This window comes from Strix uralensis, chromosome 16 (assembly GCF_047716275.1).
Source record: "Strix uralensis isolate ZFMK-TIS-50842 chromosome 16, bStrUra1, whole genome shotgun sequence".
Taxonomy (NCBI): Eukaryota; Metazoa; Chordata; class Aves; order Strigiformes; family Strigidae; genus Strix; species Strix uralensis.
In genome coordinates this window covers 2,017,636-2,039,448 of record NC_133987.1, presented here as the reverse complement: position 1 = coordinate 2,039,448, position 21,813 = coordinate 2,017,636, and the positions used below count along the sequence as shown (strand labels likewise).

Below are 21,813 nucleotides of genomic sequence, written 5' to 3'. Positions count from 1 at the left end.
TATGCAAGCTGAACCTTGAAATCCCCAGTGCTGGGAGGGGAGAGGGGAGGAAAGCCAGAGTCAGAATGATTAACAAAACACTAATGAGAATGGCTGAAGAAGCTGTTGAACCAAGAAGTTCATCTGCCTACCTGTGTTCAAAAGGTGTGAAGAGATGGATCTGGCAGCTCGTGACAGTTACAAAGACAGACATAGCACTATATGAATCAAAGGTCTCCCATCTGCAGAAATAATGCAATGACTGGTTGCTATTCCTGCCCCCCTTCCTCATCCTCCTTTGCAATTACGCCATGCTCTCCTTCACCATCTCCAGATGGTTTTCTGCCTTGCAGTCAGTAACATGACATTCATTTTTACATCTCATTTCTTAATAGCATGAAGTTTTATGTTTAAACAAATTCCTCCCTGATGTCTAGAACAACCAGCTGAAGTCTTCTGGAACGTATATGTTTGAAAAAAGAGGGAAGGAATCATCATATCTGTCATTATCCCAATATAAAATAAACTTCTTGAAGACCTCCCTAGTTTTCCAGGACAGTGGTACGTCAGCTGCTGACTACCTGGGTAATCAAGGGTCTGCACTCACAGGACAGGCAGTTCAGAATACAGCTTGTACGGACAAAAGAGGCTGTTTCCTCTTTCACAGAACCCAATGTGTGGTCTGTAATGTTGAGCCACTCAAACTGGCCATGAAAATCAGCCCCGTCCACCAAATTCCCTGGATTGGGCCCAGGTGACAGCATTTTATACATTAGCACTGAGATGTCTCTGATGTCAGACAAAACTCTGAGCAAGTCCAGCATTCCTGTTGCTCTGATGAAGGACTGCTGCTACCTCTAAAGACCAACATTTCTTTATTGAAGGGGAGGAGAGCGGCCGCCCCTTGTCCTATAAGCCACAGGTAATACTCAGCCTCGGAGCCTCCACTCCGAGATGGTAACCTCTCATCTATTTTCAATGTAAAGTAGCAATATTAGGCAAAACCATCAGAAGAGTGGATACAAAGCTTGTTATTTAAAAGCACTTCATCCATACAAAACAGCCCAAGAGAAATCGCTGTGATGCTCTCCCCTACTTCATTTTAAGGGTTAAAGCCAATGTACTTTAGACCAGACAGATCGTTTGTGTGAGAAAAGCATACAATATTTAAGAATGTACATGCTTAGATTGTATTTAACATTGCTTTAGTACTGGCTGGGTAATTTCCATTTATTACACTTTCAAATATGTTACTGAAAACACAAGCACCCACCTCCTGTTTTTTCCTTTTCAAAATCCAAATGATCTGGAGAATTGTTCTGCAATACCTCATCCTGATAGTAATTTCAGAAAGAATTATCTTGAATCATATCCCCTCTAATTCCAACTTCTGTCTGATCTCTAACTTTTATCCTGAAATACGCCAGCAAGTGCTGAAGAGAACCGCAATGGTCATTGGTCATTCAATCCTAGAATGAAACCTAGGATTGTGGAGGGAGGCTTGGGTATATGGCTCAGATTCACAAAGTCAGCTTAGAATTTTATTTTTCATCAGAGTTTACCCACTGAAACATTATGTGTGGGTTTCATTGCAGTTTCCCAAAGTCTGAACAAAAGTCCTTTTTGTTTCAGAAAACTTAAGTGTACTAAGTATAATCTTCCAACCCCCTATCACAAGTTCAAATCAACCATCTCTGATCACACTGGAGCTTGCGATGACTCCAGGCTCCCCCGCTTTTTCACTTCTGCCACCTGCACAAGCATTTGACAGTCATTCAAAAAGGATGGACCTCTGACAGAAAATAAAGCCCCAGGAAGCAAAGAGGAAGGAAAGAAGAGAGGAAACAGCATTGCTCCTGGGACAGCAACGGGATTCACACAGCTCCAAAGCTCTGCAACCTCACACCTTCCAGTTAACAGGAAGCTGAGCTGTTTGCTTTGGAAAAGGCATGTGGTGAAAATGGAACCAGCGTTGTATGTGGAATTTTGTGTCAATGCTCAGAAATTTCCCTCTAGAGGGTTTTGGGTTTTCTGTTTTTTTCCAAGGAACTGTTACAAACTCCATGTGCTGAATATAGGATGAGTAACAGAGCTGACAGAAGAGCAGTCAGAAAGGGAAATCCACAGGGAATAAAGAGCACTTCAGAGAATATTAAACTACTACAAGCAGTAACCTGCTAGACTGGATCAGACCTTAAGGGTCTCTAGCCAAGTCTCCGATCTTGTACAGTGGTGATTATCACAGACTTTAGAGTGAAATGTTAGAAACATAATGGGGAAAATCAGGGATAAAATATGCCCTACATTAGGTCTCCTCCTAGTTTCTGGAAGTCCAAGATTGGAATAAACCTAAATCATAATGATTAATATTCTTACCAAACTGTTTTCAGCATTAAATGACTTTAATACATAATATCCTGAACACTAAGAAGTTTTGTGTTCCTGCTGAGCTTGTCACTTATGGCCAAATAAGTTACAATCTCAGCTCTCTCTTGAACGTCAAGCATTGCGTTCCATCTTTTCCTCCTGTGTTTTTCTGCTGACGGTGTGTTTCACTCCAGACCCCTAACGCACCACAGGAAGTCTGAGTTCACGCATACTCTCATTTCTGTGCTATTAAACCTACATCAAACACTTGTTAGACCATTTACCTTCTCTCTTCTTTCTGGGTACTACAACTTTAGATTGGTTGATGTCCAGAAAATCTTAAAGCAGAACAGACCAAGCAAAGCAGCCATTGGAGAATATAGCTGAAGATATTCATGACAGCAATGTGATTCTGATTTCTGTATTACTTCCTTCCACCTTTTTCCTTCATGACACCCTCAAGCCAGATCTGTTCTAAGATGAAATCTATGGAGCTGTAAACCTAATACTTCCTGAAAAGGAAGCAAATAAATGAGACATTGTAAATAACCTAAAATCGTAACAAAAAGAGAGAACTTGACTGCTTGATTTGTGCTAAATGTTTTCATTATTTCTCAGTTTTATTTCACCAAACTTGCTTGTTCTTTATGTGCACTGCAAACCTCACAATTTTTCACACGTTTGCAAAATGAACCACATTTGCAAAGATCTTAAAATATGAAAGCCTATCCCACTGTATGACTGCAGCAGGGAGAAGATCTGCATGTATTCTTCATGTCTAAATACTGATACGAGTAGCAGGCGATTTGTTGTAGCATCTCAATGTCAAGGGCACGTATTTTGATTAGAAATATGGTAGATAAATATCATTGGGATATGCATGTATAAGGAACATGCTTTATAACAGACACAGCAGTAATGCAGAAAGAAGCATGTGAAATGAAAAGTTCTTTAATTCAAATATTCACTTTATTGCTTGTGAATATACATATTATATATACATGGAGATGTCTCCTAAAATGTCTGAAACTGAGTTGCCTACCTAGATCCACAGTTATGCAACTCCTACCCTCTGACACATCAGGAGATGGACAGAGCACCTGAAAAATGGAAGCAGAAGATGACCACTGAAACTTCCAGGAGGATCATTTGTCAGTGACTCTCTGCACAAGTTGCTTTTGCTCAGGCTGAACACGGCTCTTACTGTGTCTGATAGGAAGTTTACTGCAATCAAAAGCAGAGCTTTCATTGACTCCAGCTGCCTCTGAATGTGAGGTGCCAAGCAATGTTTGCAGCTGACTTTGAGTGTGAAAGTCTGCACATTTAGTCTTATTTAAACAGCTGCCCAACGGGAACGATGTCCAATTCATAGGGAATGCTTTTCAATCTTCAGTTCCAGGACTGGCATCATTTCTAAGGAAACCTCCAAAAAGTAACCAAAAAAAGCAAGTTCACTGTCAGTATATCTAAACTTGTTAAAACAGTGCTCTGCGCCTCCCTTTGAAGATTTCCAACCCACTTAAGTAGAATTCACTGCCTTACACTGAATAAATCTCCCAGCTTATCAGGTTAAAGACAAAGAGGGACTGACAAACTCGAAGAACACCACAAGTGGAAAGCCATTGTAATTCAGTGGTGAAAAGTGAAGGACAAGAGGGTCCTATTGCCCCTGAGAAGCTTTGCTACTCATAACTTGTTTAATTCTAAGAGGTGCTACGTTCTACCAGGATCTTTGGAAGGAAATTTTTGTTGTACTCAGCACAACTGTACAACTGAAAACTCAAAGGCCACTGAAGTCTTTATGGCATCACAAACCAAAGCAAGCATACTTCTACAGCTTTCAGCCTGGTACTACAATGACTATAACACTCTATTTTGTGCCAAGCTGACACAGGAAAAAAGGGCAAATTGATTAATAATTTACCTAAGTCCTATAGCAGTCACACTTTGGGAATCTGTCTCACTTTGACAAATATAGTTGAGCTCCTACAAGTAGCTTACTCAGGCTTGTGACTCATTGCAGCTAAATCATTCCCTGTAAATGTTTATGGGGTGCATAGAGAAAGGGGGTGAAAAATTTCCCCTCTCTGTTTGCAGTTCTGCTGCACGAGCGTGGGTTGTGAATTCTCAACAACAGTCTGTCTGCTCTGTTTTCCTTCTCCCTTTTCCTGGCAGCAAAAGTAATCCTATAGGACAAGCTGCAAAGAGGAGGAGTGTAACTCCCAATATAGACTTTCTACCAACCCTGAAAAATCATAATGTAGATTTCTTCAACTGCACTATCGCTGTACTAATAAAAAGGAGGAATGCAAATCAAGGGGTGCCTGGGAAAAACTATCACAGAAATAAAAAAGTGACAGCGAGAGTTCTTTTAAAATGCTAAAAATCTGTAGTTGGCTTGCAGCCAGCTACAGTCAAACAGGAAATTCAGTATATAGATCTGAAATGTAAGTTCAAAAAGTAACATTCTCCCAACCCACCCCCACTCACACAGTCAATACTGTCCCAACCAAAAGTCTTCCTAGTGAATTTGTTATCTGTTTCCTTCCCTAGCGGAAAAGCACCACCCCCCCCCCCCATCCAGGCTTGTTTTGCTACGGATGGGAAACAACTAGAGATAAACAGCAGCTCTATGGGAAAATAAAGTACTTTAAGTAATCTCATCAGGATTTTTAGTAAAGATGTGGCCTCTGTGCAGACTTTAGACAATACACAATAAAATGATGTGAAATTGATTGACATACTAATGAAATTAATTCAGGGAAATTCAGCCATGCATCTAAAAGTCTTGTCATTGCTTCAAAACAGAAATGAAACTAAACCAGATGAAAATGTTTAATATTTTCATAACTAAATTTTGAAAATATTTCCCATCTGCAGCCCTCCTCAAACTGTATTGTAAATTAAGAGATCAAGAAGACTGATGGCAAGTAGAGCAATCTTCTGGTTATTTTAATAGAGTTACTTATGGGAAATAGTCTGGGAAGTCAACTGTCTCCCTCCAGGTATTTTATTGAAATACTGAAAGTTCAGCCATTGGTGCTCAATGTTACAGATATCTACCTAAAAAGTGAAAAGTCACCACAGTCAGTTTTAGTCATGGAGACAGAAGCTATTCTTAGTACAAGGTTCAATTTTACAGGTGTACTTGTAACTGTTCCGAATACAGAGCCAAATTCTGCACTGGTATATTTACATTAACAACTGAGTTATACCCGTATTACACAACCATCAGCAGGAGTAGAATTCCAGCACCATTTTTCCTACACTAAATTCTTACCAAAGTGATACACTAATTGAATATTTACCAGTATTCAAAGACAACAAATTAAAATGTTGTCAAAGACTTCCTAATGCTAATAACACTCACAGTGAAGGCAGTAAGCACAACAGGAGATACCAATATCACGAAAATACTCTGCTTTAGCTGTGTTAGTAAAAATAAAACATTAGTCAAACTTCAGTTTCATTCTCCTTCCTTACAGAAACTATTATTGCATCAGTACACTAGGCTTTGCAACCAAGTGGTGCGTACACACATTCACAAGATTTCATCCAAACTACGAAGACACTACTCCTCAGATACATCCATATAACAAAGGAATAATAAAAAAAAAAAAGTTCTACTTTTCCTAAGGAAGAGGAACCACTGAAGGAGAAGGGCCAGGCTGGCACAAATAAGTGAATTGAATGTGTTTGCCCAGTCATTTAGAGAACAGACTTGCTGCCAAGGTTTCCATCTCAATTCTTGGCTGGTATACAAGACCACTCTTAAGGACAAGGAAAACCTAAGTCACACATTGGAACACTTTGCTTCAAGAAGTCTAATTTTGATTATTACAGACAAAATCTCTCCAAGCAAACTTTGGGGGTTTTCACACAACATCTTTACAAAAACAGCATTCATCGAAATTTAAATATCATCCTATGCAAACTCAGTCTTTTTGGATCAGTATGATTTTTTCACCCGTTGCTCTTGAGTTCCTACATTTATAAATCCCGCATCAGGTCATGCTAATATGAAATAAGAATGCTGGAAAATAATGTTCACAGTGACATTTTAATTCTGAAGCTCACACTGGCAGAACTGTAAAACTAATTATGGAAACTCTCTACAGTAACATGTTTCCAACTCTTGCACCTCTGTCATGTTTTTCTGTCTTCTTAAATGTCAGTTCCTGTCTAGCCTGCAGCAAAGTATTCCAAACAGATCCTACGTTTTTCACTCAACAGCTCCAGTGACTCACTCCTGCTATCTGCCAAGTCGGGGAGCTCTCAAACCCGTTGTCTCCCAGTTCCCCCCTGCTCAGACACTGGTGCAGAACTGCAAAAGGAGAGAAAACCTCTTGCATGACTGGCTGCTCATCTGATCAGGGTTCAGGCAAAGGGCCTGCGAAGGGAAATAGGCTTGCTAGCACAAATAGTTTTATTTTGGGACCTGTAAGGAAGCCTTAGTGCTTTTTCCTGGTGGATAATTGCTCCATCAAATCGAAGGAAGCTCATGAAGGTGGCTGGTCTGGCATGGAGATGTGGAGTCATTTAGGACAGTAATTGGCCATAAGGGATACATAAGCAAGAAAGAAAAATCTAAGTAATTTAATTAAAAGCTGGGTATTTGGAAAAAAGTTTAAATATTGAAAATATTCCCACAGCGTTTATTTACTTCTCATGTGCCGTAAAGGAACGTGTATAGACTGCTGCTGCTTACCTGGGCTAAATGAGCAAAGAATGGGGCAAAACTCCTGCCCAGGGGAGTACAGCTCTCACACGCACCAGGAGCCAGAAGGGTTTCTCCCAGCAGATTTGCATAGCAGACCTGACTTTCAGTAAGGAAACTAGAAATGCTAATCATCCGTTGCTTCTCTAAGCTAGAGGTAATGATAGAGTAAATACCTGTAAACCTGCAGTGGGAAAGCACCAGTCACAATTCAGTAACCACAAATGAAGCTGCAAGACACAACATAGCATCAGGGTTACTCTGTGTAACTGGTGTTCCTTGAACCTAGCTCCCTCTGCCAAGAGAGCCTCAAATAATGCAAGACAGTGTAAAGTGGACTGTTCTTAATATTTATAACTACATATAAATATTATAACTAATATTTATAACTGTTAATATCTGTGTATAAACATTATAACTGTTAATATTTATAACCTGTAAGTGGTTACTAGTACAAACAGCTTAGGTTCAAAGTTCTTCCTGCTTAAGGTTTTTATGATTTGCTTCATACATTTTTTTTTATTTATTTAATGCTTTTTGGATTCCCTGTGAAAGTGTATGTAAACTGGAAAAGAGTTCTGAAAGGAAAACTGAGAAGGAAAACTGACCACACAAAGTTTTGGCATGTGCCAGACTCATCAGTAAGATGGGTCTCTTGATTTGTACCTCAAGACTCTCCTTCTTGCAGATTTTAAACCAGAAGGAAAAAAAAACAGGTCCACAACTTGGCTTCAGGAGGTGCAAGCAATCTCCCTTTCTCTCAGTTTCCTACCTTCATGAGAAATTTGGTATCTAGCATCCTTTGAAAAGTGTGCTGCAACCTGTGGAAAAGCAAAGCACTATCAGTGTTTTATCTGTATTATAAGACCTAAAGACCTCAAACGTAGATGTAGAGGCAGACATTCTCTATAAGCACTTTACAACTAACATGCTCTGCTCCCAAAGCCCTGAAATACAAAACAAAACACAGGAGAAAAAATAAGTTTTATCATCTTGGTTCCACAGATGGGGAACTAAGACATCTCAGAGAAGAGTTTAAAAAAATGATGTATTCCACAATACAGGATCTGATCTCTCTCCTCTAGCATGTGGCTCAGGACAAACTGAACCCAAAGAATGACATGGGAAATGAGGGAAAACTATTTTGTTTCCCAGCTCTGCTGCAATCTTCTTGTATGCTATTACTGCTAACAATAAAGAATAGATAAAAGTCATACAAGACCCAGATAACACAAAACAGGGAAGTAATGAGAATTCAAGAAAACATCACAGAAAAGGAGAGCACAATTAACTGTGGCTTTGAGGACCAAAGTAGTGTTCTGTGAATGCTGAAAAAACAGGTACAAACTTCAGTGAGGATTTTGAATGCACAAAGAGAGAACATTCGCACTTTCACGTGGTGATGAGCTAAGCATATGAAAATACAGAAAAATTAACTCCTTCAGAGACAGATGACTTCCCTTCAACAGCCCATCCAAGGGCAGAGGTAACATCTGCCTGGTTTCAGGAGATCTGGATTTTAAAAAGCATGCATGAACTGATACAAGGTGTGTCATCCAACAGTGATTACTGAAAAAAATGAAGATTCAAACTTAATTTGTCAAAAGCACAACTTCACAATTTTTCTACCTCAACTGTAACTCAGTATTTTTTTGAACAGGAGTTAAGAAACAACTTTCAAACCTGTTGCTTTGAAATAACACTAGATGACCACGTGTGTATTGGGATCCCATCTCCAACTTGGCTAACACTGAAGTGACCTCCTAAGTCTCAATTTGGGAGTGCTAGTGAACAACTATTGTATAGATCAGTGATTTCTGCAACTCAATTAAGTCAGTGTGCTTGACGTGGCCTTATTTTTCCCAGATTAAATCTGTTCATTTATAACTAAGCTGAATCATTAAATAACTACTAGACTTACTGACAAAATCAAGGAGTTATTAATTGATGTCCTCACAACTGACTCAACAGCCTAAAACCCATCCAGAATATATTAGACTTTTTTTCACAGCAAAGGCTACTGCAGAGTGGCAAAAGAGCAGGAAAAAGCTACTCCTCCTCTAAGAACCTATTTCCTCCTCGTACATCCTTAGGAAGAGACGCCTCACTTCAAACCCTCCGTGGTACATGCCATCTGTGGGACAGTGCTACTTCAGGAGGAGATGGTGTAGCAAACAACTGAGTTCCAAACCACCTTCTACGTAGACGCAAGAGAGCTGAGGATGCCAGACATCTCCTGAATTAATACTGAATTGCTTGTTTTATTAGGAGGGGGATTCAGCCTTCACAGGATTGACTCTCAGAATAGTAAAAGTGTCACACCTACTTAAGAAGTGGTTGATTCTTTTTCTCCTATTTGTATTTAATTTCCATTCTCTATTTTTTTAATCTGTATATAATTTGTGTCTTTTCCATCTTCACTGCATTACTAGTACTCTTTTTACAAAAAAACTTAATACAGTGCATACTCAGGATGTGCTCTTTCATGGAAAATCAAGGACCAGAGCCAGGTGTCACACCATTTGAGAGCGTTGCCATGTATCTGTGGGAACAGTGTTTGCAAGCAGCGTGGCTGGGAAAACAGCATGGAGCCACTGGAACTTACTTGCTCTTGACATCTCCTTGCCCATGAACTTAGGAAGATGGTATCTAGGAATCCTCTGGCTGTTTATGGGTCTTTGTTTATTCTAGTCTTCCTTCATGAAGGGGTCCTTTTGTCAGTAATATTTCTTGTGTTATGGTGGTTGTTAAGGAAGTGTGTAGGAGAACAAAGAGAAAACCTTTTTTTGGTTAGTGAGACATTTGCCTCTTTCTGTATTTCTGTATTCAATCTAATCACATGTATAAATTACTTCTCTTCAAAAGCTGAAAAGTAGTTTTATTTGAGAATAGGGACAGAAAGAGAGATTAATACAATAAACAGAGGGCAGAAAAGTAATTGCATACATTCTTCAGGGCAAGGGCAGTCTTAGTAACCTGAAAAAGCAGGAGTCAAGGGATCCAGATTCTGCCCCTTGTTCTAATACGGACCTCCTGGATGACTAGGAAAGTCACCCCACCTCAGCTCTGAAATGACATTACTATGTATCAGTGGTGTCTATCAAAAAGAATGTGGAAAATATTCTTTTCAGTTTTTTGCAAATCACATTGTGACATCTGGATGGAAATGCTAGACAAGTGCAGTGTTATCACTCTAGTATTACCCACTTTTTAGGGAACTTACTACTGTGCTTAAGGTTAGGGAGTGGAAACATTGCCTTTGATAGCTTCTGGAGGCATGATATTAGTCCTGTGTCATATCACTTTTTTCCAGTATAGAAAAAGTAGGACCATAAAGTCCCATTTATTTCACCTTCCCTTTTTTTTAAGCTTCTGTACATTTTTTTTATTATTTCTGTAAGATATTGAACTATTCACGTTTGCAGTTTACAACAGTGGCCTGCTTTAAATAGACATTTTAAAATTTCAGAATAAGCGTACCGTATTCTGAATAACAGATTATTATTATTATCATTAATATACCAGTTTTCTGTGTTGGCAACTGAAATAAGACGACTGTGTAAGTGAGACAGGAGGATGCGGAAAAAAACCACAAAGTGAAATACAGCTGAGTGGGAGTAATAAATTTAAATCAGAGTGAACAGGTTTAAACCTAACATTGAGACTCCATTTCAGGCACCCACTCCTTGCACATATCATCACGCCCAAATGTGCCTTCAAGAACATACACAGCACATCACAACAGGGATGGAAAGGCTTTACAGACTCATGAATGTTGGCCTAATGCATCTTGCCCCTAGAGAAATTCAAGAGAATAACTCGTTAAAAATAATTCTCACGTTCTCCTTGCAGGTTTTGTTCTGGTTATCGGATTGGTGACTTTCTACCGCATCGGACCATACACCAACCTCTCCTGGTCCTGCTATCTGAACATTGGAGCCTGTCTTTTGGCCACGCTGGCAGCTGCCATTCTCATCTGGAACATCCTTCACCGGCGGGAGGACTGCATGGCGCCCCGGGTCATTGTCATTAGCCGTACCCTGACCGCTCGGTTTCGCCGCGGCCTGGAAAACGACTACGTTGAGTCACCGTGCTGAAAGAGCAGACTTGAAGGGGGAAAGATCTCCAAGGAGATCTGCATTGGAGTTGTTTTCTATAAATATATGCTATAATTTAAAACTAAGGGATGAAAGACATCACAAAGCTCACTCTTGTGGGCAGAGGCCCTCAATTATTATTTGGATGGGCTCCATCTATATACATATGTATAAAACACATAATTTTATATATATTATATTATATTGCCCTCTCCCTCTGCTGTACAGCACAGAATGTTGGATTGTCAGAATCCTGACAGAGCATCACAGCTATATGTCAGCAGGGTCAGCTGCAGCAGACACAGAGTATATGCGATGAGAATATAGAAAAGAGGTAACCAAACACATTTTCTCTGTCTGAATAAAGTTATCCTCCTCCATAATAATAATGTAAAAAGCTATAGGAGACCAGTGACAATAGCTTTGGAGTTAACATGCAATCTGAGAAAGCAGAAAACTCACTATAGAGTAAGTGATGATTTTAACAGCTGTTTAAATTTAATGAATCTTTAGTCCTTCCCTCCACCTCTCTTCAAGGAACTTCTCATTAGCTGCAACACCTGCTCCCCAGCCACAGCACAGCCCAGACAGTACAAAGACAAAGCAACTCTAACCACTCGAACTGTAAAGTAAGGGAATGCAGAAGAATTAAGTTGCATTTTTTCAAACACTTCTTTTGTATCCTGAGACAAAGGTTTGGGTTTATCCTAAATGTAAACAGACATGCCATTAAAAATGAAAAGGGTACGCAGCTACAACAGGCCATACACGTTGCTGAAAAATCTACTTCAGTGTTACAATGAGACCAAACATCTGCAGAAGGTTACCTGGGCTCCCTAATGATCACAGACACTATTAGCTTACATTATTGGAAACAATTACTAAGCACAGATACTTCAGCCCAAATTAATTTCTCTTCTTCCCAGCTTACTTTAACATTTGCTGTGACATTTTCAGATTAGTGCTATGTCAGGACACCCAGCTCTGCCCAGCAATGCTCAGAGGCACGTAACACAGTGAATACTGGAGAGTATAACTGCCACTCAAGCACCCAAATTGGAGAATAAGACACATATACAGGACTTAAGCATGAGATTTTAAGAAGACCTGCCTGGTAACTTGATATGGTAATGAAGTAAAAATAATTAGCACCTTTGGAATTAGGCATAATGTTTCTAAGGCAGACCCGGAGAAGCACATGGGGCTCACAAAAGTCATGTGCATGTAACTTTCAGGAAGAAAAACAAAAGGTCAGAAACTATTACGCAGAAATACTTATGATACAGGAACTCTAGGCAATGACAGATGTTTAAAAACTCTAAGGATGCTACTCTGAGCACAGTTACTGACAGGTCTGAAGGACCATGAGCTGTGAATATTACAAATTCTTTAGGACTGTTGTGTCGCTCCCAGCCGAGTACACTGCTTTTCTGCTTTATCAGTATTTCCACCACACTTTTCCACACTACGTTAAAATGTGATCATCAAGCTGGCTCTTGACTTCTGTTCTGCACTCAGTTCTGATGTAATAAGAAACTCAACCCCAAATGCTGCTCTGCACCATGTTCCAAGTGAGCAACACTGTGCAGAGACTGATGCTCTAGAACAACTGCATTGTTCTAGACTATCAGGGTAGAATACCATAAAGCTGACAAAGAGTTTCTTCTAGCAGTAGGTTTGTAAAAACCAACTAAGATTTTTATTCATTTGCCTGCATTACTTTCTGGAAAATACTTTCTAGAAATAATATGCTATGATTCACTGCAGGGTTTTTTAAAAATAAAATATTGGAATATTTAAAAGACATTATTATTATTTCTTCTAATATTGCAATATCCATATTATAATAATGTACATTTAAATTTAAAAATCAGCTATGTGGTCAGTAAATTTGTAATACTCGGTATTACTGTGATTATTTTAGATGTATAAATAAAGTTGTGAGTGTTCATTTTCTTCTAGTAATAACATGAGATTTTTTCCATTCAGATACAGAATAAGGTTGCTTGTTGCCAATTATTTTTTCCCACTTAGTGAAAAAGAATCCACAGAGCTTCCAACATCTTGTAGACAAAGAATAAGCAGAGAATACATTAAAATGTCTGTAAGATAAAGATATTTCATCTTGTTAAAAATAAAAGGGAGAATGAAATCAGAGAGGAGAAATGTAAGCAGAATTTAGGAGGATCAAAACTTCATACAAACTTTTAACAAAAATAAACTGTACCCATAAATAAATACATACAAATACTTTGGTACCTTTTTATCAGCTTGATGGATTTGAAGGCCTCATCCATATCTCCAGCAGTCAGATAGAAGCTGAAGTTCAGCATGGCATCCCGCGTGGTCTTATCACAGTCTCCTAAGCCAATGAAATCTCTCATGGGTCTTCTCGCAACCATCTGGGAGATGTTTATTGAGCCAGACTCTGCTTGTCCTTTCTCAGCTTCTCCCAGCTAAAATGAGAATGTATTTAGGTATCAAGTAGGTTGAAACTTACTCCTCTGTACATGTAATTACATTATTTCCACTGCACTCCGAGTTTTCTATTTCTGCAGGACCATGACCAGTAGTGACAATAGTTGCAATGTTTCAGAACTTCCTAGAAAATGCCCCAAAATATGGAATGTCATAGAAGAAATCAGCATATCACAACAATCACAGAACGTCAGTGATAGTTTGGAGATCGGTAAAATACCGCAGGAGAGGCAGCATCCTATTATTAGAGTCATTATTATTTTTTATATATTATTAACAATTATTATTATAATAGCAACTATTATTTTAAGTCCCCGGATTTCTGGAGATATCAGATAAACATTTCTCTAAGGTTAGTGTCTTTTCACAAATGAGTCTGCTGTTCTGAAAGTTAACCACGTAGACCCAATTCTTTTATTTTTGCTTTCACAGGAAGCTTTCATAAATACTAAACATTTATAATACTAAAGCTCAGATTCAAACACTTCCCCATACAGTTGGCAGTTCTGGAGCCTCTGGAGCTTCAATGATACTTTTACCAGTCATTGAAAGGCAGTTCAAAGCAATTTAACCATTATTAGAAAAAGAATAAAGTCAATCCTCAATATCCAACGATCTGTCTAGAGTATAACAATGAAGCTTTCACAAGCCAAACACATCTCAGTCATGAAGGACACCAAATTTCACATATACTCTGCCCCGATTGTAGAGTTAGATGAGATAACTAAATATTAAGGTTTACAGAAGCCAATAAAATATAGTAATATATTATTACACAATGAAAGTATTAGATACAGTAAAAGACAGAAATCAAAAGTCCAAATGTGTATTCGGTCAAAACAGACTTGTTGCATCAACTAGATTTGCTATATTTAAAGCAGACTCTGTTCACATACTAAATCACATTTCCAAAATCAGTTATTATATAACAAGTAACTAAGATACATTAACCTACTGAGGAAAGAAAATGAAAACAGAAGAAAAGCAGAGAATGAAGGATGAGGAACAAAATAATGCAGCTACTTACAGGTTTACAGACACATCCCCTCCGAAAAAACAACTAATGGCAGCAATAATCCATACAGAATTAAAAAAAAAGAGGCATAATATCAAAGTAAAATTGCATGACACATGATGGGGGGGAAGTGTTAAAAGAAAAATTAGAAAAAGCAGCAGATCACCTTTGACCTTTCAAATTAAGGGAAAAAGTAAAGTAAAATAGAGTGCAACTGTAAAAGCTAGATCTGCACAGGAAGTGACAACAGTCAGTTCTTTGGAAGGGGGTTAAATTGCAAAGTACTGCTCTGAAGCTAAATACATTAAATAGAAAAACATCTAGATACATTCTCCCTCTTTAACACTGCTCCTAAACTACATGAAATTAGATTTACAGGATCACATTGGCCTATCTTATTCATAAAGATCCAGAGCATTAGAAGTCTCGTTAATATTAACTTCCTGCAGATTTTACAAAAATAAATGCCTTGGTAGAATAAACAGACTCTGTTAAGCTCTCCCTACAAGAAGGGAGCAGTGCAAACCACCATCCTAACAGGCACTGAGAAACTCAGGTCAGAGCTTAATCAGAAAACCAATCTGTAGGTAACAGGCCTCATTCATTCCAGCACACATGGTATTATTTACCTAAGATGCAACAAATTTTGGATTCATATTCAAGTTTAAGAAGTTAAAGCATGCTTTCCTGGTATTTGTAGCACATCAGGATTTGGTGATAGTGCAAGATGAGTATTCTTCCTCTCTTTGGTACTCTATGGGGATTAAGCTTCATTCCAGTAAGGAAATGGGTTGCTCTTACTGAGGCTGGTAGGCAATGTCCCCTCTTATGGCCTACATGAATGTGACACACACACACACTCACTCACTCACTCCTTACTTGCAATAGGCACAGTGACTTCATAAAGTAGAAAGAGAATTTCTTTCACATTCCTTTTTTAGCTGCATTCCCTGGTAATTACTGTGTTTCCTATATTTGTACATCACATCCAGTTTGCAATACCCATGAAAAGCCATTTCCACAGTACTGCCAAGTACATCCCCATTAGAATTATCTTTATGTCATTTCTCTATGTGATGCAGCAACTGCCATTGGAATTGTTCTACTTCCCCAGACTCAATTTGGTTAAATTTGACCCCTATACAGTGAAAAGTCTGAACTTACGGGAAAGGAAGGAATTGTGAAAGATTTCCTCACCTTTTTTGCAAAGTAATAGTGTGGCACCTCTATACCCAGAAGAACCTGGTAGGATGAAGGCAATGGAAAGCTGTCCTGAAGCAAAAGGCCATACTCTTCAGTACTGAAGAATGATATAATCCAAGCACCCACCTGGAAAAGGAAGCAAAGCTTTATTTTGTTTTTATGCTGCAATATCCTTCTTTCATTTTGTTTTTATTTTCCATATCAACTTGGCAGAACCTTCTCTTGAAAAATAATATGACATACACATTCATATGGACACCCCTTCTGGAGAGGGCAGAGCTGCATGCTTCCTGTAGTAGGTAGCCAGCAACTCATTCTACATTACAGTGTTCCTACTGCAATGGCACCACCTCTGCCTTTCAAGAACCAACTTCACTGCCCATAAAGAGCGAAGTCCCTGGCCACAGGCTGCTATTCCAGAAGTCTCTCTGACAGACCTGACTCGGGTCAAAGAAATACTCCCAACTGTTTTCAACAATTTTTTTGTTTTTTAATATTCTAATACTATTATTGTCTCTATATATTGTTTCTATTATAATTTCAGCAGCTCACTGACTGTTTTGAGTTCCCAAGGAATATACCAGCCATTTAAAAATAGTTTCTGTAACAGCTTAAATATTGACCTGACTCAAGTCAAAACGAAGCATTTATGTCCAACTGAAGTTAATCTGACTTCTCATTTCTTAAAGGATAAGCACACAGTTAAAAGTTCTGTTGAATAAAGCCCAAAAAGTAAGTTGCACTCCTTTTATGGCTTTTTATTTTTCAACTTTATGTAGAAGCCAAACGTTTCCACTTGTTTAGATTAGGACTATCAGGTTGAAGTGTTCTTCTCTTTCCTAGAAGACCCTAGCAAGGTCTTTTGAGACATCCTTCCTTCATTCCTCCTTCCTACCTTGATCTTCCCATGGTTTTTCTAAAGTTGTTTCAACAAACAAAAGAAACAAAGATCTATCTCTAACTGGAAGAGGTTTAACTTAAAATCATGCACAAATCAGAAAAATTTAAATCAACATGGACATTTCAAATCAATGGAATATTTATGAAGAACACACAGTTCTGTACAGACAAAATGGTGAGCACCGCTACAAGCACATCAGCAGGGGAAGCAGGGAAGAATTGTTGGCCTGATGAAAGAAATCTTTGTTTAGATAATTTCTGATCAATAAAAATGAAATCTTTTTTCTAATGTAAGAAAGACCATAAAAGACAACTTAGGAAGTACCATGCTGACTACAGGTCAGCAGGAGACAACCTGAAGAACAGCACAGAGGAATTCCAGCCAGTAAATCAGCTCCATCAGCAGCCCAACTTAAATGTCTCCATGAAAACAGATGTAGCATGGGGAATAAACAAGAGGAGCTGGAGATGTGTGCATGCCTGCAGGACTACAATCTTACTGGTGTCATGGAGACATGGTGGGATGACTCCTATGACTGGAGTGTTGGAATGGAAGGACAAGCAGGAGAGAGGAGGTGTGGGTGTTGCCCTCTATGTCAATGACCAGCTGGAGTGCAGGGAGCTGGGGATGGTTGAGGAGCCGACAGAGAGGTTATGGGTCAGGGTTAAAGGAAGGGCAAAGACACGTGACATTATACTGGGGGTCTGCTACAGGCCACCTGGCCAGGAAGACAAAGTAGATGAGGCCCTCTATAAACAGACAGGAGCAGCTTCACATTCACAAGCCCTGGTCCTCACGGGGGACTTCAACCACCCCGGTATCTGTTGGAGGGACAACACAGCAGGGCATAAGCAATCCAGGAGGTTCCTGGAGTGCACTGACGATAACTTCCTCCTCCAAGTGATAGAGGAGCCAACAAGGACGGGTGCTATGCTGGGCCTTGTTCTCACCATCAAGGAAGGGCTGATGGGGAGTGTGAAGCTCAAAGGCAGCCTTGGCTGCAGTGACCATGAAATGGTGGAGTTCAAGATTCTGAGGGCAGCAAAGAGGGTGCACAGCAAACTTGCTACCCTGGATGTCAGGAGAGCAGACTTCGGCATCTTCAGGGATCTGCTTGGCAGAGCAACATGGGATAAAGCCCTGGAGGGAAAAGGGGCCCAAGAAAGCTGGTTGATATTCAAGAATCACCTACTCCAAGCTCAGGAGCAACAAAGAAGTAGACAGGCAAAAACACCAGGAGGCCTGCATGGATGAAAAAGTTGCTCCTGGACAAGCTCAAACATAAAAAGGAAGCCTACAAAGGGTGGAAAAAAGGACAGATAGTCTGGGAGGAATACAGAGAAATTGTCCAAGCAGCCAGGGATCAGGTTAGCAAGGCCAACACCCTGACAGAATTAAAACTGCCCAGAGACATCATGGGCAACCAAAAAAACCTTCTGTAAATACATCAGTGATAAAAGGAAGACTAAGAAAAATGCAGACCCTCTCCAGAAGGAAGCGGAAAACCTGGTTACGCAGGATATGGAAGAGACTGAGGTACTCAATGACTTCTTTGCCTCAGTCTTCCCTGGCAAGGGCTCCAGCCACACCACCCAAGGGGCAGAAGGCAAAGGCGGCGACTGGGAGAATGAAGAACCACCCACTGTAGGAGAAGATCAGGTTCAAGACCATCTAAGGAACCTGGAGGTGCACAAGGCCATGGGACCTGATGAGATGCATCCACAGGTCCCAAAGGAACTGGTAGATGAAGTGACTAAACCACTACTCATCATATCTGAGAAGTCGTGGCAGTCTGGTGAAGTTCCCCCTGACTGGAAAAGGGCAAACATAACCCACATTTTAAACAGGGAAAAAAGGAAGGCCCAGGGAACTACAGGCCAGTCCCACCTCTGTGCCTGGCAAGATCATGAAGCTGATCCTCCTGGAAACTGTGCTAGGGCACATGGAAAATAAGGACGTGATTGGTGATGTCCAACACGGCTTCACTAAGGGCAAATCATGCCCAACAAATTTGGTGGCCTTCTACAACGGGGTTACAGCACTGGTGGATAAGGGAAGAGCAACTGGCATCATCTACCTGGACTTGTACAAAGCATTTGACATTGTCCCACACGACATCCTTGTCTCTAAACTGGAGAGACATGGATTTGATGGATGGACCACTTGGTGGAGAAGGAATTGGCTGGATGGTTGCACTCAAAGAGTTGCAGTCAACGGCTCAATGTCCAAGTGGAGAGCGGTGACAAGTGACATTCCTCAGGGGTCGGTGTTGGGACCAGCACTGTTTAACATCTTTGTTGGTGACACGGACAGTGGGATCGAGGCACCCTCAGCACGTTTGATAATGACACAGAGCTGTGTGGTGTGGTCAACACGCTGGAGCGAAGGGATGTGCCATCCAGAGGGACCTGGACAGGCTGGAGAGGTGGGACATGCAAACTTCATGAAGTTCAAAAAGGCCAAGTGCAAGGTCCTACACACGGGTCGGGGCAATCCCAAACACAAATCCAGGCTGGGCGAGGAGTGGATTGAGAGCAGCCCCAAGGAGAAGGACTTGGGGGTGTTAGTGGATGGAAAACTGACTATGACCCAGCAATGTGTGCTCACAGCCCAGAAAGCCAACCATGTGCTGGGCAGCATCCAGAGCAGTGTGGGCAGCAGGGCGAGGGGGGGGATTCTCCCCCTCTACTCTGCTCTCCTGAGACCCCCCCCTGCAGTGCTGTGTCCAGCTCTGGGGGCACCAACATCAGAAGGACATGGACCTGCGCGAGAGGGGCCTGAGGAGGCCATGAAAATCATCAGGGGGCTTGAGCACCTCCCCTGTGAGGACAGGCTGAGAGAGTTGGGGGGGTTCAGCTGGAGAAGAGAAGGCTCCGGGGAGACCTTAGAGTGGCCTTCCAGTATTTAAAGGGGCTACAGGAAAGCTGGGGAGGGACTCTTTATCAGGGCGTGTAGAGATAGGATGAAGGGTAACAGTTTTAAACTGAAAGAGGCAGATTTACATTAGATACTTGGAAGAAATTCTCCCCTGTGAGGGTGGTGAGGCCCTGGCACAGGTTGCCCCGAGAAGCTGTGGCTGCCCCCTCCCTGGAAGGGTTCAAGGCCAGGTTGGACGGGGCTTTGGGCAACCTGGGCTAGTGGAAGGTGTCCCTGCCCAGGGCAGGGGGCCTGGATGTAGATGATCTTTAAGGTCCCTTTCAACCCAAACCATTCTATGATTCTATGAAAGATGTACAATGTCTGTCCAGCAAAGCAGAAGATGGTAAGAACTGGGTGGGAAGAGTGTACTTCCCTGTTCACCTTAACAGTAGGGTCCCCTGTTATTCTATCAAATTAATTCTTGCTGCTAAAAGAGGATTCAAGATATAAAATCAGTATTATTTTTTAAAAAACAAAAATAAGTATCAAACCTCTAGATTATCAATTCACCCATTAATGTCACCTGAAAAACTGTAGTCCAGATACAAGCTTGCATTATGATCATCCTCGAAATTCTAGCATAGACAAAGAAATGAACTGTTTTAATTTGTCACTGTATTCAAGCAAGGGCTAAAACAGAAAGCTCATGTGTAGTGACTGCCTGAAGCCACAGACACCATACACACAGTTTCACTCCTCATTTTTGTACAAGATAATGTATACTACCTACTCCCACATCCTTAATGAAGGACTGATGATTTGTTACTTGGACAGGGAGAACTCCACATAAACCCAGGTAAAACAAACAAACAAAAAGACCATACTGTGCTCTCAGTCTGGTTTTCCTTCTGGTCTGGAGATTGTAGGCCTGTTTCAAGAATTGCTTCACATACAAAAAGTCGTGGTTCACTCTGGTCCCAGAAATGGCAAGCAGGGATGTGATAGTGCAACTCTGGGTACTCCACAATAGACCTACCGAAAGACAAGAAAAATAAATGTAGAAAGGGAGGCAAAATAGTTTCAGCCCATTTGGTTCATGAATGTAAGTAAAGGACTAACCAAGGGATAATTTTTGGATGATGATCAGTTATCTATACCAGTACCTCTGCATTGTAGCATTAACCATATACATCATCCTACCTCCTAACACTTTATATGTGGCAATGCCACTTTTAATTTGTTCTCTATACATTAACCATGACTACAGGACACAAAGCATTTCAGCAGAAAATAGGTGGTACTGCCACAAATACAAACAGGCATCCAAAAATCTGTCTCCACTAAGATTACATGCCCTGCAGAAATACTGGAACATCCTTCAAATGATTTACTTTAGCAACTGCTACCAGCGTAGGTACTGTAACATGGGGACTACCTCAGCTCTGTCTTCTGGGTTTTACAACCTGCCCCAAGGTGCTTATTGCCAGCGCTGCTAGAAATGCCCAGCCAGGTTAAAGATAGCTTGAGTATGTGATGTGCATTTAGATAAGCAGTAAAGAGAGAGTTTCCAGTACATATGCCTCATGTTCAAATCCAGCTAAGCAGTGGTCATAGAAGATCATAACTAGACAATTGTGCTTAAAGTGATGGGGGTAAAAAATAAGAAATTCTCAGGCAACAGATCTCCTTCTACTGAGAGTTTGGCAAAGAGACCTGGGCATGCAGTGTGATTGATGCTTTGAACTGCTGAACTTCTCAGCGCTGAGGGAAACTCGAGAGCTGCAGCTGAACCTGACCTGCAGCTGGGGGACTTCAGTCTCTAGATATGGCACAGTTCATTCCCCTTCCTCAGTGCAGTGCTTGAACATCATACTGTGCATGAACAATTCCAAGGCACTGTGAAATAGCACATTAAGCACAAGGACAGCCTTTGGAAAGCCACTCTCTGGCAGCAGTTTAAATAAGAAACATTTTACTGCCTCCTTCGGGCATTTAAATACTACTTCAGTGCCAGCCATGTTAAGACTCCAGACATACAGAATCAGACTATTAAGGAAGAGATTCAAAGAGCTGTAGAAATACACAATGTCCTATCCATGCCACCGAATTCAAAATAAATTACTAGCAAACTGAAAAACAGTATTTGTGTAAAAAAACTGGGCGTGTTTAGATTCTGTCTCAGGAGAAGAGAGAGAGA

At 40.6% G+C, this 21,813-nt stretch overlaps 2 protein-coding genes across 4 annotated transcripts in view; one reads left to right on the top strand and one right to left on the bottom strand.

The window, feature by feature from the left end:
• TMEM204 (transmembrane protein 204) overlaps positions 1-13,116 on the top strand; it is a 31,994-nt gene extending 18,878 nt beyond the window's left edge. The window contains exon 3 of the mRNA XM_074886570.1: positions 10,916-13,116. Within this exon, the coding sequence (XP_074742671.1) occupies positions 10,916-11,160 (245 nt within the window). The 3' untranslated portion in view covers positions 11,161-13,116. The remainder of the gene's footprint in view (positions 1-10,915) is intronic.
• IFT140 (intraflagellar transport 140) overlaps positions 1-21,813 on the bottom strand; it is a 91,532-nt gene that overhangs the window by 38,124 nt on the left and 31,595 nt on the right. For 2 of the 3 annotated variants that reach the window (XM_074886565.1, XM_074886566.1), the window contains exons 16-18: positions 20,501-20,648; positions 15,851-15,982; positions 13,420-13,616 (exon numbers count right to left, since the gene is read on the bottom strand). In XM_074886565.1, coding sequence (XP_074742666.1) covers positions 13,420-13,616; positions 15,851-15,982; positions 20,501-20,648 — 477 coding nt within the window. Of the gene's footprint in view, positions 1-13,419; positions 13,617-15,850; positions 15,983-20,500; positions 20,652-21,813 lie in introns of all 3 variants that reach the window. The other variant, XM_074886564.1, reaches the window with a different exon arrangement.